The following is a 17,164-nucleotide window of genomic DNA, read 5'->3' as shown; positions in this document are numbered from 1 at the left end:
GATTGGACTTAGATGGCCTTTAAAAGGTCCCTTCCAACTCAAGCTATTGTATGATTTGCTGGAGCTTCTTTCATTTCATTTGGTAGTTTGATGAAGTCAGATTTATGTAATGGTTGGGAAATTTTATCTGAGACTGCGCCTAAGCTTTTGTTTGGTTTGGCCTTCACTGCTTTCATAGAACATCATAGCAACACTAGTCAATCTTTTCCACCCTCACTATTTGCTTTCAGGAAATATTTGTACAAGTTCAGTAGACTTTTTTCTTGTAACCTTTTTGCAGATAGACTGAGTAGGAAATAAGCTTTATTTTGTGTAGTGTTGCAATCACATACATCACTCAAGTGGAGGATTTTGCAGATTTCAAAGCTGAATGAAAGCTATACATTGCACCTTTTATTTTGGCTGAGTTTTTGAGCTACAGCTCCCTTTTCAAGAGTGAAAAATGATAGGGTTATTGCCACTTCCTACAATGAGCTGACCAGTTCTTCCTTTAAAACCAGATAATACTTATGTATCAAGTGGTATACAGAATTAACCCATGAACAGTAAGGCCTAACACTATGGTCTCTTTCAAGATCTCCTATGAATCATGCATATTTTACTGATTTCTGCTGGTCAGCATTGGTTGTTCCTGGATGAGAACAACAGAGAAAGGCTCAAAGTTCTTTTAGATGCGTTTGTCTCCTAAGAATTTTGTTTCCCACAGCATCTTAATGAGAAGCTGGTATTATCTCATCGTTACCATTTGCTGGCAAGAATATGCTTTCTTTTGACCTTTCTTAAGGATAAGAAAGATGGATTTTTAACCTAGCTAGAGCTGTGGGGTTTTCTCAATTAATAGCTTTAACACTGTTTAGACGGTCTAATATTTTCTCCAGAGATATTTTGTGTCTCTGTTAACTTTTCCTTGTTAACCTTTTTTTTAAAAGAGGACTTTTGAAAATATAATTCATTTAGTCAGATAGATAGTATTGGGCAGCTAACCTTAGGCGCATCTGATTTCTTCGTTATTCCGAATTATTGTCTTCCATCACCCGTATATCTTATATGGAAACACAGTGTCTCCACTAGCACCCCCTGGGCTTACCCATGTGCCCTGAGGGATGTTAGGACTATGGCAGGCCTGGACATGGTGTCCCCTTAGTGCTGATAAAAGCTCACCCCAGCCCCGCCAGCTGCGTGAGGTGAGCTCTGGGATGTCCCTCAGGGCTGGTGTGTACCTGCCATCTGGACCACAACCGCTCCCTGGGGTGGGGAGAGTGGGCAGACACCTCCAAGGGGGATGCTCACTGAGTTACTGCTCTTCTCTCCTTCCTCCCCTGCCCCAAACCTCTCTCTCCTCTTCTCTCAGTTTCCAGCAGGGCCTCAGGCTATTCACCAGCAGGTTCTCACCCACTTTCCCTACCCAGCATGCTGAATACCCTGCCCTGACACTGCAGAGAAACTTGCTGTGGTAGTGAGATGCTTAGCATTCATTGCAAGAGTCCAGTCCTGTCTATATTTTGAGTACACGGAGCAAGAGCTAACTTGTGCACTGTGCCTATCTGAGGATCTCCTTTGCCTTACCAGTTCTCTAAAAGCTACTCCCTTTTCTCAGTGATCTACTTGCACACTGCTGGTATAAAAATCAGTTTGCTGAAAAAGTTTGGACACCAAGTGAATTTTATTAAAAAGCAAAAAGATTTTTCAGCACAACATGGTCTGCTGCTTCAAGCACAGCAGAAGTGTATGTGAGGGGAGGTGCTTATATACCTGTGTTGCTATATCAATGGAAAGGTGGGTACATTATAACAACTTCCGGGTTTCAAAATTAAGAGTGTGCAGTTGGGAAGTAAACTGGCATAATATGTCTATACAATGTGAAGTTGTAATAAAAGCATTGCTCTGTCACAGCTGAGTAGTGTCAATAAATGTTTGAACTGATTTTACCTAGGGTATGAAAGATACTTTAACGTCTTCTAAAACTGTAAGAAACTGGAGTTTTGAAAATACGTATAGTAAACATCTTAGTAGCCATGTAAAAAAGGGAATATATTCTATACTGGGTTGGGGGTTTTTTTATATTGTTAACTATTACTGTAAAGTATTGTAAACCATTAATTAAATAGTAAAATCAAATTCCAGAGGAAAAGGTTAACTCCATGTATTTAATTTTCTTCACTCAGTATAGATTAGGAATGCTGTCTTCTATTTCAGTGCTGTGTGCTGCAGCAGTCTCAACAAGGTACTTTCCATCTTCTTTGAGAAACGTTTTCATTCAGTTGTTTCCATGAGAATCTTGGAGGAAAAAAATGTAATTTGTGCCAGAAGTTAAATAATCCTGTATAGGAAGTTGTTTGACAAAATGCACAGTAGGTCATTCAAAATCTGTTTAGTTGTTCAGTTCTAATAAAAGCATCATTTATGTGTGCCAAAATTGACAACTGTTCAGACTCTGAACACATGAATTGCATCAGTGGATGTCACAAAAGAATCCTTTTTAAGAATTTTTAGGTTATGGCAGAAGTACTTTAAAGCTGCTGTTATTAGAGATGCTTTATCATTTACTTGGAAAGTAAAGATACTGTGTAAGAGAACCTTAAGAGAAAGTAAAGTACTTTTTGTAATTCTTGTGTTGCCATAGTGTGTTATTGAAAAATCATCGCTCATTAGTCCATCCTTTGTAGTGTAGAAGGTGTATTTCAGGAAGTGTTGGTTTTTATTAAATCTGCAACACTGATGATTTGAAATCTGAAATTGTTTGGAGGAGCTGCTTTACCTGTGGCAGAAACTGGAGATTTAGAAGTGCAAAATTTCGTATGCCATGTTCTTCTTGGCGGAAGGTAGTATATGTTAGGAAACATCAGACAATATTCTCAAAAGAAAGGAGTTCCACATCTCAGTTTCAGTAACTAATGTGCTAGAGCTGAAGCATTTCAAAATTATTTGTTTACAGCAGTGAAATTGCAAGTAAAAACTTTTGGTTCTTTCACTGACCAAGAGACTGGGCAAGTTCTTGAAAGAAAGCAGTGTGCATTTCTACGTGGTGACCTCATTCTTTATGTGTACTGATGAGAATCTCTAAGGAATAGTGCCTATTCTTTTCCTAATATCACAGTAGTTCTAGACTTCATTGCTTAGTATACTTCCCCGACACACAAACACGCCCTCCCTCCCCTGTATAGAAGAATCTAAGTTTGGCACTAGTTTTGAAATGTAGCTAACTGTACCCTGACTCCACTCTGGTATAGATATATAGTCTAGAAGATAGTATACATAATCAGAAGCACTGTCCAGGCTACTTTTTTATGAGACAGTTCTTCCTAGTTGTTAGACTATTAGTTAAAGCTCATTACATTCATGAGAATCTGAATGACCTACATTCTACAGTTCAGTCATGTAGAATTCTTATTGACATAGTGTAGATACCCATACTTCTCTCATTTCTGCTGCATGACTCCATGATCTGCAGAGAACAAAATTTTCCACTTCTCAGGTTTTGTTTCGTTTCTTCAAATTTTAAAGAATTATGTGAAAGTCAGGCTAGATTTCTTAGGTTTTTACATTTTGTATTAAATATAAAGCAGTTTGAAGTAACTGAGGGAGAACTTAAACGAATAGTAATTGTTAATAGCTAAAATTTTAACAGTTTTTGTAATAGCAGAATGGTATTACTGTCTTTACTGGGAAGTCTTCAACTGTACTATTTTTACTGAACAGAAAATGATTTGTTCTTGCACAAAGTGGAGTTCAAGTGGGAAGTACAGCAGTTCGCACATGAAAGAGAGCTGAAAAAGGAAGTAGACACCTGACCCTTCTTTGTACTAAGTGCAGTGGTTTGTTTCCAGCTGTTGTTTTAACAAGCTAATCCTCCTAACCTCTCCACCATTGCAAATAATCTGCCTTTTGACACTGGCTCAACACACACCATTAGGCAGCTGTAACATATGCATCTGGTGGGCTGTATGCAACTTTGTAGACCCTAATTGCATTTCTTATAGTGCAGAAAAGCATTTAGTGTCCTGTTTGTTTGCTTAACAGCTAGTAAAAATGATTGTTCCAGTGGGTTTATGGCAATGTATGGGGCTAGGCAGTGTCATAAAATTAAGATCAGGTTTTATGGTAAATATTTTATACACATTTATGATCTTAAAACTTCCTTTAGCAATCAGGAATAAAAAAAAATTAACACTTAATATATATTAGAAGTGATATTTTAAAAATGCCCAAATACATCAATTTCATTAACATTTCAATTACGCAAATGGGGCAGACAAATCACTGATATAAGAAGTTTATGTAAATCAGATGCAACCAGGTTTAGCTCAAAATTTAGATATAGATCTGCTGAAGTGAAGGAACAATTTACAAATTAAACAATGTTGTTTTTTCTAGTATATTAATTTAAACTTTCGGCTTCTCTATTGTGTATAAAGTGTCAAACATCTTCCCCCAAATGTTTTGCAACCTCTAAGTAAAAAAGAAACAGTGTTATTAAGTAAATATTTTGGTTAGTTTGATTTCAGTTGAAGAGAATGAGCTTTTAAGGAAAGTTACAATAAATACTAAGATTTTTATTAACTAATATTATTTATATTTTATTTATAATAATAATATATAATTATTTGTTTACAAAAATAAGTATCAATGGAGTCCAACTATTGAGAATTAGATATATTCATGGCTTGGTCGTGCATAAGTCACTGCGTATTGTCAGAGGTACCTCCAGTCATATACACAGTGGAATTGTGCTGATAAAATAGTTCACTGATACCAGTTTATAAACATGGAGGGCACTGAATTAGCTCCCGACGCCTGAGTCTCATGCCCTAGGCATTAGGCTACAATAAATGATTTGATGGGTCCCAGTGAAGGCAGTGAGGGAATTTGGAGCAGGCAATTTGCAGGCAGAATCATGGATATAGGCAGAAATAGAGAAAACAGAGCCTATGTTTAATCTAACAGCAGTTATTGCTGTCACATTTTTGTTCCTTGCCCAGATAAATTTTGTAGGGCCGTTCTGTGATATTTAGGTTCTTGGTAGCAGCAGAATCACTGCAAATATGCTGAGAGTGCAAGCAGTATTCTTGTGCTGCAGAATTATTGTCGGTGCATTATTGGTGTGGGCAGATACACCAGTTTGTAGAGTTCATTTTTAGCCAGCTACATTAATCAGGGTTTAATTCACCTTTGGCTGTGAAGTTGGGAGAAGAAGAGGAAAAAGAACATGGAATCAGGTCAGTTATTGGAGGAGTATGTATCAAGCTCACTATTGATAAGAGGTAAAGGTGGTAGAGTAAGCCACCCTAATATGATTAGACATGTTTTGTTTTATTTTACATTAAAAATATATATAAAATGCTTAGAGTGCTCTCAGTATGTGTCTGTGTGTGTCTGACACAGATAACTGCATTTAAAATCAAAAATACCGAACAGGAACATCAAAATAGAATCTCAATCTCAGACTGAGTTTCTTACTGTCCAGTTAAATAGACAGAAGCTGATAATCACTTCATGAGGAGGAAAAACACACACATCAGGGTCAGCACTGGACTGATGTCTGCCTAGCCACCACCAGTCCATCCTGTGAGCCCAAACATAGTGATTGCTGCTTAATTTAGCTTTACATCAGTTGTTCTCTCTACCCTGGGACTATACAGCTGCTGATGGGTTTTTACAGGCCCAAATCATTAGCACTAATGGATAATTTATTGTTAGAGGAAATTACAACTGTCGGGCTATTACCTTTTTAAGGTGCATGTGGTTCATTGGTGTGGGTGTGAATCTGTCAAAAGCTCTAAAATGACAACAAACACCTACTTCCAAGCAGCTATACATTGCCCTCTTGACTTATATGGATCTGTATAATTTGACGTTGCTAAATCAATGATAATGCTAATTGCATACATATGAAAAAACAGCCATTGCATAGTGTATCTCTTACTGCAGTACTCTAAAGTGTTAGGGCCACTATGTTGTTAGAAGATTGCTAACTTTGATGACAAGAGAGACTTTTACAAACCTACTTGATTTTGGTTGTTTTGCAGCAATAGCATATGTGATCGGTTTTATCCACTTGTCAAGTTAACTGAGCAATTAGCCAAAGAAATTTGATTTTGGAAAACACCAAAGAGCACAGTTCCTGTCAAGCCTTACATCCTTAAAAAAAAGACACAGATTATCATCACACAGGTTATTGGTGGCAGGGAATAGGAAGAACTCAAGGAAAGACAGCAAGATGGTGAGAATGAGTTTACTCAAAACTGATCCTTATCCAAAAACTTTTCAGTATGTTAAAAGAAACCAACTGCTGAAACTTGTATTTCGTATTGTACATGGAGAAGAAATAGATAAGTGTTTTTTAGGGAAGAAGCTCTGATCAGTCTAGCTCCATGTAAGCTCTATTTTTTCCCCTGCAAAATAAGAATAGGGAAGTAGGCAATAAGCTGAAATAGCTAACTTGTGAATAAAAATTACCGGCACATGTGTTTTCTCCAGCACACATATTCCGAATAACCTTGAAAAAAGCATCTTGTCTCCAGGCTGAGAGATACAATTTTTATTCCAAGAGTATACACTTACACAACTGGTTGACAGACATGACTGACCTTTTTGTTGCATATTTGACTGATCTGTCTCTCTAGTCCTTTCTGTGCTGTTCTGAATTTTGACTGTGGTCTGCGAGCTGTGTTGCAGAGGATATATAAGTATTTCTTTCGTTAGGCCCTTCCAAGATTTCAGCTTTCAGTGAAAAGCTCAAATTTTATCAGTGTCAATTCTATAGTCTGTTAAACATAAATTATCTGCAAACTTGTCCATTAATTTGCATATATAGCTCTATGATATGCTATGCAGAGTCATAGATTTTAACTTTTTCTACAGAAATAATATTTTCCACAGAGGCAGTCTCTGTCATCTTAATTTAATTGAATTTATTATGACTTCTGAGTCTCATATTTGCCTTTTAGTTGAAGAAATAAAACTATATTACTGTCCAAAAACTGCTGAAGAGTATATGAAATGTCTCAAATGATTACTTACTATTGAGGTCAAACTTTGCTATGTTTAGTACCTGAAAGACAAAGATAAGGAGTTTCTGAACATTTCAAGAAGAGTAGTCCTAGGTTTTTTAATTAAATCACTCTGCAGTGGGTATTTCCTCCAAAAACTGCCTGGGAGGGCTTCCACAGGTTAGGAACTGAACTAACTTAATTTATGTGGAGGCAAAGAAAGGCAGTGAAGCAGCAGAGAACTCTGTGAAACCAGTTGGCAGCGAGCCATCTGTTAAGCAACAGCAACTACGTCAAAGATATCTAAAAATATATCAGTTGGTTTGGGAACATAATGCCCTAACTCCAATAAAAAGGCATTTTGTAAACAATCAAAAATGTGCTTTAAAATCAGTTGGATTTATTCATATAGCAATGAAATATAAGAAGTACTGCTCTCATAGACATTGTTAGTAAATCCTGAATAATTAAATTGTTTGTCCCTGCTTCTCCTCTCTGGAGTAGAAACTAGCATTTTATTTCAGTCCCATTGTCTATCTCCATGGTTCCCCCACAGCCTGACACTTCTGTCATGTTCTGCCTTACTTTTTGCTTCATCTGAGTTTTTCCCTCATGTATTGTCTGTCCAGGCCACCTTGTGCAGTCCTCCTTTGTAGAATTATAGAATGGTTTAGGTTGGAAGAGACCTTAAATATCATCACCAACCTCCCCTGCTATTTTCCATCCCACTCACTTCACTCACTTGCTCTCATTCTACTCCCATTTCTGCCCTTCTGACAATCCTACTGCTGGGACTTCCTCTCCACAATTCTGCCTTTCCACTTTAGCTTCCTTCTTCCCGTGTTCCCTTCTCCTATCTAAACTACAAACCTTGCCTTTCTTTGCAACCTCCAAACTGGATTTTCTGCATTTCTGTCTGTCTCCTGAACTCTTGCTTTTATTTTCAAGTGCTTCTGCTTCTGTGGAAACCCTCTCTTCCACCTACGTCCCTCTCGTATGCATTTGTCTTTTTTGCATTACCACCTTATGCTTGAGAAACTGGGTACACTTCTTTGCTGTCATTTTAGTATTTTATGCAATTTTACTCCAGTATTTTTCACCTACCTTTTATATAGTCATCAGCCTTGGGTTTGAAAATCAGTATATACCTTCAGTCCCAGTTAAGGCATCAGTGTGACAGCTCTGAATGAAATACCTTCATTTTTTCCTGCTTGTGCCCGGCAGTGTCGTCATCGCTGTTGTAAGAGAGCCAGTGTCAACAGCCTTATCTGTGATTCATTCTGTGCCAACACTATGGCCCCTGCAGCAGGCAACAGCTGGCTGGACTACCAACAACAACATTGCCCATGAAACAAGGCTGAACAGTCTTAATTCAGCCTTGCTAGAGTACTAGTAAAATGTGAAGGTGCTGAATCACTAGTTCTTTATTCGTTTCCATGCAGGCAGGTACTGGTACCAGACAGTTAACTCGTGAACTGGACACAGATGAAAATCTAGGTTTGACATCTCTCCTCCACCCTTCTTTCAAAGGAAAAATACTGAAAGAAATATTAGAAAACCTGGCCACTAGCACTTTGGTATATTGTTAGGTGAAACAAAGGGTTGTAACAGATAGACACAAGTTATCTGTCAATCATTGCAGCACTGTTAATTTCATTCATATATGTATAGCTAATTAAGAGCATCCTTCCCAGCGTGATGGTTATTTCAGTTCCTGTACACTGCACATTTTAAGTTGTGTTATTTGAGGGCATCCCAAAAGTGGGCTGTCCAGTGACTGATTTCAAGAGCAGATGTCACTGTAAAAGTGGTTTACTTAGCAGCAGCAGTTTTTTTAACATCTATGCAGTAAGGCTGCAAATATGAAAACCAGAAGCATTCCCATGTTTTCAGAGGTCTGCCTACAGAAATAAATATAAGCATATATATTTTGAAACAAGTATTTTTAGAAACTTCTGTTGAGGAATGTACTGCTGTTTGGACTTCGTGCCCTTTCAGATTTTGTTGCTTAGTCTATATATTTTTAATAATCATATTGCCTGCTTGCAGTGACATTTTGTGAAGGTCATTTTTCTTGTGAAGTTGGAGAATGGACTTGAATTTCATTGAAGGACTCCCTGAGCTGCAGGATTGTTGTTTATGGAACTCTCTTGCATCTTGTACTACCTTTGAAGCCTGTTTAGAATTTTAACTAATGATATCTTCAAAGTGTCACTGTGCTCAAGGGCAAAAAATAAATTTCAAAATGCACTTTAAAACCGGTTTTGAATAGCTTTGAAGCTTGGTATTAGCTGAAAATAAAAGGCATAGATACAGACTTCCTATACATGCACACAGAGAGAATTCCATGTTTCACCAACTTCTTCATTGTCAGCAGTGTCTCTTCACCATTGCAATGCCTTTTTCTTCCATATTATAAAAATCATCAGGTCTGTGGATAGTCTTAAGAATTTTTAATGTGATTGATAATTTGATACCTCAGCAGGTATCCGTCTTCAGGCTATCCTTCAGGTAATCTTCCTCCATGGAGAGGTTTTAGTTTTGTCTACATCATTCCAAGACCACTTCTTCTCATTTCCCCTGTGTAGAAGCACTGTCACTGGGTTTTATTTATACGGCTTTTCTGTTTCTGAGTATAGGATGGCAGATACTAAAATCAACATGCTATGCTTCAAATAAAAGAGGCTTTGGTGTCAGCTACTGAATTGAAATTGGCTGGTTTTGTATAAACCAAAGTTCCAGCTTCCCAGAACTGAGCACATAACCAGTTTGCTTATTAATAAAATACCCAAAGGTTTACATGATAGCTGTGTCTGATGTCTTCTGATACTGGCATATTCCTTTAAAACATGTTAAATGTTAGTGACAGTGTTTGAGAATGTGGACACATGAATATCTGCACTGTTCAAGGATTTTTTTTTTCTGTTTTATTTATTGCCTCCTGCAAGCGTTTTATCCATATAACTACTATAGGACTTCTGGATCCTTCTTATAGGGATGCCTAGATTGGGTTAATTCTGTCATTTTCCTTCTCTAGGACTTTGGTTTTTCATTTGTAAACTAAAAACTTACAAAAATACAAAGATGCGATTTATAATTGAATCTCTCCCACAAAATATTTTGCCTGGTTTTTTTCCATTTTATTATTTTGCTATATCAAACTGCCAAGAAAATTCAGCTTATTCGGCATATCCTTATATTTAAGATGCTCTTTTCTATTTCTATTTTGATAGCTGTACCATCCAAGTGTTGTAGTTTGACTGTCTGTTATACCACGGATTTCACAGTTTTATGATCATTGCTACCAGTTTAGTTATGCCAAATAAGTTAGAATCTTGTTTCAGAACATGAAATGGTGTGATCCACTGAACAGCAACTACTGTGGGGGAAATGAAGAGAGGGTGGGACTGTAAGCAGTCTTTAAGATGTTGTGTACTAACTAAAGTTGGAAGTTGGGAGACTGGACGCATTGTGTGTTCAAGAAAATTTGTGTTAGGAAGTAAGGACATAATGTTGTGCATGATTTTCCATCTGATTCCCTAAATCTTGACTAAAAAGACAAGAATTTTCAGACTCTGTTTCCAGACTCTCCGTGCCCACTGCATATGGACTGCTTGTGAATAAAAGCCATCAGCTTATTTGGAAACACTGTTTTACTGACATGGTTGAAAGGGAAGGCCTCAGCCTCTGGCCACTATCATTACCATTTTAATATTTTCCTGCCTGCTACATGGGCTTCCCTTCGCAAATTTTTTTTTTGTCTCACAGTCTGATTTACCCTTCTCATGCCTGGGAAAATTCAACAGGAAAATGCACAAGATTGATGAGGAAGAGAAGGCAGTCTTGTCTTTGCTTATTCTCAAACACTTTTTCCTTTCTGTTTGAGGCAGTTGTTATTTCTGTGGTGTTGGTTAACGCTTTCTGTATTTATAGGGTCCTGACTTTTATAATTTTCTATAGGAATCTTCACAGTCAGCTAACAGTACTACTTCCCAACTCCCTGGTCTTTCCCTATTTTATACAACCAAGAGAAAATTCTATAGTGCATTTCAGTGTTGAAAATTTAGCAGCAACATTTTTTGACAGAACAAAATAAGGAGATATTCTTACCCAATTTTTATCCAGTATTATACATTTTTTTTCTCGTCCTTGTCCTTTGTCATTCACTTTGCTATTTAATCTTTGATTGCAGGCCACTAAAGAAGTAATAGAGCGAGAAGCCCCAGGGATGGCCCTGGCAATGCTGATGGGATCACTTAATGTTACTCCTCTGGGCATGCTCTCCAGGTAAGACTATTTCCTTAAAAATAGAAGGTGAACTCTTTCCTTAGAAATACACATTGTTATTCAATGCACAAATTCCTGAATATTACCATTGTTATCAAGACTAAAAGTCTTAATTTCAGAGAAGTTGCCAAATTCCAAGAATGATAATTGCATTTTCTCTTTTAATTCCCTTAGTTGTCTCTATTAGAAACTGTATCTTCCTGTATTTTCTGATCCATGTTATTTGTAATATTGATGAACACTGTTAAATAGCTGTCTTTTCATTCTAGAACTGTGGCATTTGGGTGGTGAGTGAAGAATTTTTCTCTATGTTGTTCATCAAGTACTAAAATGCCTTGTTTGGCAAAAAAACCCCAAATCTTTGATAAAGGCAAATGTATTATTTTGATATTGCTTTTATTCCAGTAGCAGGAGAAGCTCTCTGTAGAAGGTAAATGGTATTTTGTCCTATGTTTTCAGATATTGTACTTTAATTCCTAGAGTTTAGTATTTCCTGCTAAATAACTAGTGACTGTTTCTCTGCCTTTAGTTATTCTGTTTTTTTATAAGTGATACCTCTTATTCTGTATTTTATTCTGGAGTTGATTTTTATTTTATTCTGTCAATTTGCTTCATTTTACCTAGATAGACAGTAATATCAATACCCTTCATAAGTTAATTTGCACTTACACATTATTTCAAGGTAAGTAAGAAACAATGGCTGTTACAGGTTTTTGATTTCTCATATAATGAGGGTATAACAAGAAAATAATTATATAAGAAATAAAGAAGAAACTTTTAAAAATACAAGTTTGTATTCAGATAGTTGCATTTTTAAAGGACATTTAGATGAGGTTTAATGGTTCAACAAGGTATTTTAAAACTTTCCATACCCTGTATCACATATCTGAAAGGGCAACATTACCAAGTTAACGCCTTCAAATTCTGTCCCAATTAAAAAGTATTTTCACTTTTTTATCTGATAAAATTTTTTATATCAGTTTATATTTATTTGAAGGGAAAGGATAACAGAATGCTACTCAAAGAGAGAAAGGCTAATTTAGCTGTTCTGTTTCTGACCAAGAAAAGGATAGCCACTACCAAGTTTGATCTAGGATGTGGTGTGATCAGGGTGGCTGAATGGATATTGTAATGGCAGTGGAACCAAAATGCTGGATTGCGTCCTGGCTCTTCTGTACATATAGACAGAAAATGACCCTTAAACTACAGCCTCTTTCAGTAGTTATTAATGAGAATGATGGGAGATAACATTGCGAAGATGCTGCATGCAATCAGGCCTTAAAAAAATTCCCAGTGAACAGGCCTAAAAGCAATCAGCATACAAAAGGCCATTATTTTTATAACACTGTTCAGGTCATAAAGTTAAGTACACAAAATTACAGCATTGTGATTTCTTGTGCAATCTCACTTCAGCGTGAATGCAGTGTTTATTATGATTAGAATTTTTTGTAGAATTCCTGTGCAAATGCTTAAGATGGGGAAAGGAAATTTACTTCTCTCTTGTTTGTTGTCCTGTGTGTAATACTATGAGTATTGGTGCTCTTTATTCAGAATCTTCTCTGAATGCAGGCACACTTTCTCTGGTATTTTTCTTACATCAATTGTTATTTGAAGACCCAAATTGTTAATATATATTTTCATATACTTTCTGCAAATTGAGGTAATGCTGTAATCCCCTCTTACAATGAAAATTAAGGCACACAGTAAGAGAGGTCAGGAACTTACACTAATTTTAGGTACCGAGTTAGGGAAATGTAAGTCCTAATTTTTTCAAGTATATAACATTAAATGTCACTTACCCTAAGCCTACACTGACTTCATTTTGAAATGAAGTCCTAATGGATAATTCTGCCTGTAATTTCTTTGACTTTTCAAATAAAAAAACAAAAGCAGAAGTTCCGTTGCATAACATTAAGCTGACACATCTATAAATCACCTGCAGGTTTGGAAATGTTAGGTCAGTCGTGTTGAATTTTATCACATGAACTTTTAAAACTTGTTACAAGTTATAGGCTGTCTTTCTGCCTTAGGGCCCGCATTGGCAAGTTATTTTGTAGGCTGGGTGGGGCGCAAATGAGGGACAGCGACACTCTCATTCTCAGCCTGCATTTCTTTTCTCCCACACCCAGTTTTTCCTACCATTCCCTTGCTTCTATTCATATTCTTTTTTCTGAGTCTTCTATGTTTTTTCTTAAAATTTCTGTCCACTGCACCACAAGGTTGAGAATGAGATCCACATCATCCCCCTCAACTGGTCTACATTTGGAGGAATATCACTAATTTATCTCTCAAAGTATCCAGAATGCATTCACATTTTGTGTGCTTTTGTTGTGAGCACGCATAATATTTTTTTGCAAGCCATGCATTTCCTAGGTACTTTTACTTACTTTTGCATGCTCTCTTGATAAATTTTTGTCAGCTTCATTTCTCTCTTGAGCCATTAGATCTGATTATTGGCAGCCAAAACTTGCAGTTTTCAGGAGAAACCAGTTTTCAGCTGTTTTAATCCCTTTTTTATTATCAGTTGATTGTACTGGTTATTTAGCTTATAATGTTCAAAATTATTTAAAGCGGAACAGAAGAGCCGAGAAGACTATTAAAGGAGCTATCTGCCAAACACAATTCCACCTCATTTTTATTTCTCTGTGGACAATTCCTATTTCCTTTGTTTTAAATCTGTCATAAACTATAAGCCATATATAGGATGGCTTATTGCTAGACTGAGTTTGTGCTCTGTAGGCTTGACAACTGCAACAAGAATAAATGAAGACATTTCTTTAACTCAGGCTCTTCATCTTTGTGCTGCAGTAGAGCATTCCTCAGCTAGCAGGTATTCTTTCTGAGCTGAGTGTACGTAGTGTGAAAGAAGTGAATATGAGAAAACAGAAGCTAGGAGTCAGGCAATATTCAAACTGCCAGTTGAAAGTAAGGCTTCTCTTCAGGCTAGCTTGATTGTGATATCAGAAGTTTATTTTGTGGCACAAAAATGATCTCCCTGCTATTTACTTGTGAGCATTATGACAGCTGTCTTGGAAATACTTGCTACCCTGATAAAAAATGCCATGTTACCACTAAATGACTTTCATCACTGAGAATTATTTGTATAAGAAGGAATCCAGAGAAGTTGGCTACCCAACAAACCATGTCCTTTGGCTCAAAACTTTTGGTTATGCCATAACTGGAAATTATTTTCTCTTCTATTCCATCTTCACTTGTAACTCGTTTTTTGTTCAGTAAAGTGATTGTCACAGTTTCTCTTAACTGTAACCTCTGTGTCTTTGTGGTTTGGTTTACTTTTTTCTTATCCTTATATCCCAGCCCTGTGTTTTTCACCACTGGTTTCATAAACAGCAGAAACACTCTTTACAACCTCAAGACAAAACTCAGTAATTTTAATTTTTTTTTTTAAATATTTAAATAAATTGTTGAAGAGTCAAACTAAACAACAGAAAGCATTTGGTGCTGGAGTGTTTAAGTTCAGTCTTCCATGAACACCAAAGGAATTCCCTAAAGACAAAAAAAGTGAAATAAAAACTTCCATCTTTGATAGTTAGTTTTGTCTTTTCTTGAGGGAAAAACTGTTAGGAAGAATTAGATTTGAATTGTATAAGTGCAATTTTCACTCGATAATTACTGCCTCTTCGCATTTCCTATGTTGCTTTTTTTTTTTAAAAAAAAGGACATATTTGAATTAATGCAACAAGCATGACTTAGTATTTTTACTTGGCCAGGGACATAGTGTTTGACACCATCAATTACATTGCAAAGGAACATGTGTATGATCAAATAGGGATTATATCAAATAGTTTTTTGGATACAAGTAAACAATAGGATTAAGCGAGATACACAGATCTAAATAAAGATGGAAATCTGTCTAGTCTTTATACTATCAATTCAATGTTAGATGCTGTCAGCCTTGTTTGATGCTTTCTCAGTTTAGCTTCTGCTCACTTCTTTTATGAGAACATTATCAGCAAATATATTGAAAATTAGGTTTACAAAATCTGATAAATCATTGAATGTATCTTAAATACTTTGGTTTTGTTTTGACAGTGGAGATAGTTGCATGCAAGAATTTCAGTCTGTGTTTCTTTTTTTTCAGACCTGTGTGTGGAATCAGAGGGAAAACTCTCATAATTAATCTACCAGGTAGCAAGAAAGGGTCACAGGTAAGAAGTGTTCTTACTGATCTGCTAGTGAGGAACCATGATGAGTACTTCTCATTGTCCTGAATGGTAGAAAGCGCCCACTACAACAAATTTTACAAAAGTGAATTGAAATGCATATTCGTGTAAGTGAACACACCATCACCCTCAGCCAGGGATGGTACAATTCCAATCTGATTGAAGGTACTGTGTGACCAGGACAGTGTTACATGTAGTGGAAGCAACCACTCACTCTAGCAGGCAGTACTAATGAAGACTATAATAGTCTCTTACACTTCCTCCTTCTTCTGTAGTTAGCCTGTACCTGATCTCTGGGTTGTCTACAGCAAGAAAGCATTCTTTTTCACACAGAAATAAGAGGAAGGCAGAACAGTAGAACTTGCTGGAGTATGAGGAACATTCCCAGTTTTGATCAGCAAGAGGGAAGAAAGGGAACATAATTTTTGAGCATTTGAGGATTTTTTAAAATCTTCTCAATATGGCTGTCTGACTTTTCACCCTTTATACAGTTTGTTTTCTTCCTGCATTTTGCTTAGTTTGGACAGAGATGTTAGGCTTTATGTTTTTATTTGTTCTTCCTTTTTGACAGTAACACAAATTTCAGCAGGAATTTTTGTGTATGTGTGTGTGTGAGTTAGCAAGGCTAGATCTTTCACTCATTTCTGTGTTGTTCACTGATAGGAAAACAGTCTTCACACAAATACTGCCAAGCTGAATAGTGGGCTGTACAACCTGATACAAAACTGCTAAGGTAGATTGTCCCATCACAAGAAGCTATTTCTTCAGGGCTCAGACTATATCAGTGGCCTTATTAAAAAATGTCTGTACCTCTGACCTCTAACAAATGCATATCTGGTAGACTTTTTCTGAACCAGTAACACCCAGTCACAGAGGAGACAGTACTAATGTGTTTAGCAGCACAGCCCTGAAGTCACTGTTTTTTGAAAGACTTGTCTCTGGAGATAAGTAAACAGCGTTTATGTGGGCTGTCATCTGGAAGTTGAAGAGGAAATGTTTTGAATGCTATGATCTCAAGAAGCCACCTTAGGTTTTCAGATACATTTTCAACATGTTTCAGTTGAAGGACTCAGTAAGCCCTCATGATTCTACCATTCCTTAGACCCTTATTAGGAAATCTAATGAGACTGGAATTAAAAAGAAATTTAGAAGTCTTCAAATCATGCAACAGGAGTTGAAGGATGCTAAGGTAGAAGTGAAGTATACCTTCTTGAAGTGGGTATGAGTGGGAAGTCATAGGGATGTACATGTATTTAACATACCAATGGCCCACACATGTTAAAGAACTGGTACACCAGTAAGAAGATTATTTCAGAAGTGAGTACTTCTTTTGTTGAATTATGAAGGAGATTAAATAGCCTACAATCTGTAATGGTTTTTATTGTGTTCAGTAGCACTACTGACATGTTAGGTACAGAAGCAGTTGTCATTTTCTGTCCTGAGGCAATCAGACTGTGAAGACAGATAAATTGCAGAAATGAAGAAAAGAAATGAAAAAGTGTTAATAAGTATTTTAACAATAGTTTAATATAGAGTAAGTAATAAAAAAAGGAAATTCTGCTGGAAAGGAAAAAAATGTCATATGATTGCATTATACAAGCAAGCTTTTGATAAACTGATGTTTTATTTGCTCCTGTCATGATGATACTCTATCCTGTCACAGTTTATTTTAGTACAAAGCATCTTTAAAGTATCAGATTTCAG

At 36.5% G+C, this 17,164-nt stretch overlaps 1 protein-coding gene across 22 annotated transcripts in view; it reads left to right on the top strand.

Moving 5' to 3' along the window:
* The window catches only part of GPHN (gephyrin), a 297,276-nt gene that overhangs the window by 171,347 nt on the left and 108,765 nt on the right, over positions 1-17,164 (top strand). For all 22 annotated transcript variants that reach the window (XM_027708552.1, XM_027708654.1, XM_027708583.1 and 19 more), the window contains 2 exons: positions 11,182-11,276; positions 15,379-15,445. In XM_027708552.1, the coding sequence (XP_027564353.1) occupies positions 11,182-11,276; positions 15,379-15,445 (162 nt within the window). The remainder of the gene's footprint in view (positions 1-11,181; positions 11,277-15,378; positions 15,446-17,164) is intronic.

The sequence above is a fragment of the Neopelma chrysocephalum genome, unplaced genomic scaffold, assembly GCF_003984885.1.
Source record: "Neopelma chrysocephalum unplaced genomic scaffold, ASM398488v2 Primary Assembly neopelma1_24, whole genome shotgun sequence".
In the NCBI taxonomy this organism is placed as follows: domain Eukaryota; kingdom Metazoa; phylum Chordata; class Aves; order Passeriformes; family Pipridae; genus Neopelma; species Neopelma chrysocephalum.
The sequence above is the reverse complement of the archived record's forward strand: the minus strand, read 5'-3'. Positions and strand labels throughout refer to the sequence as shown.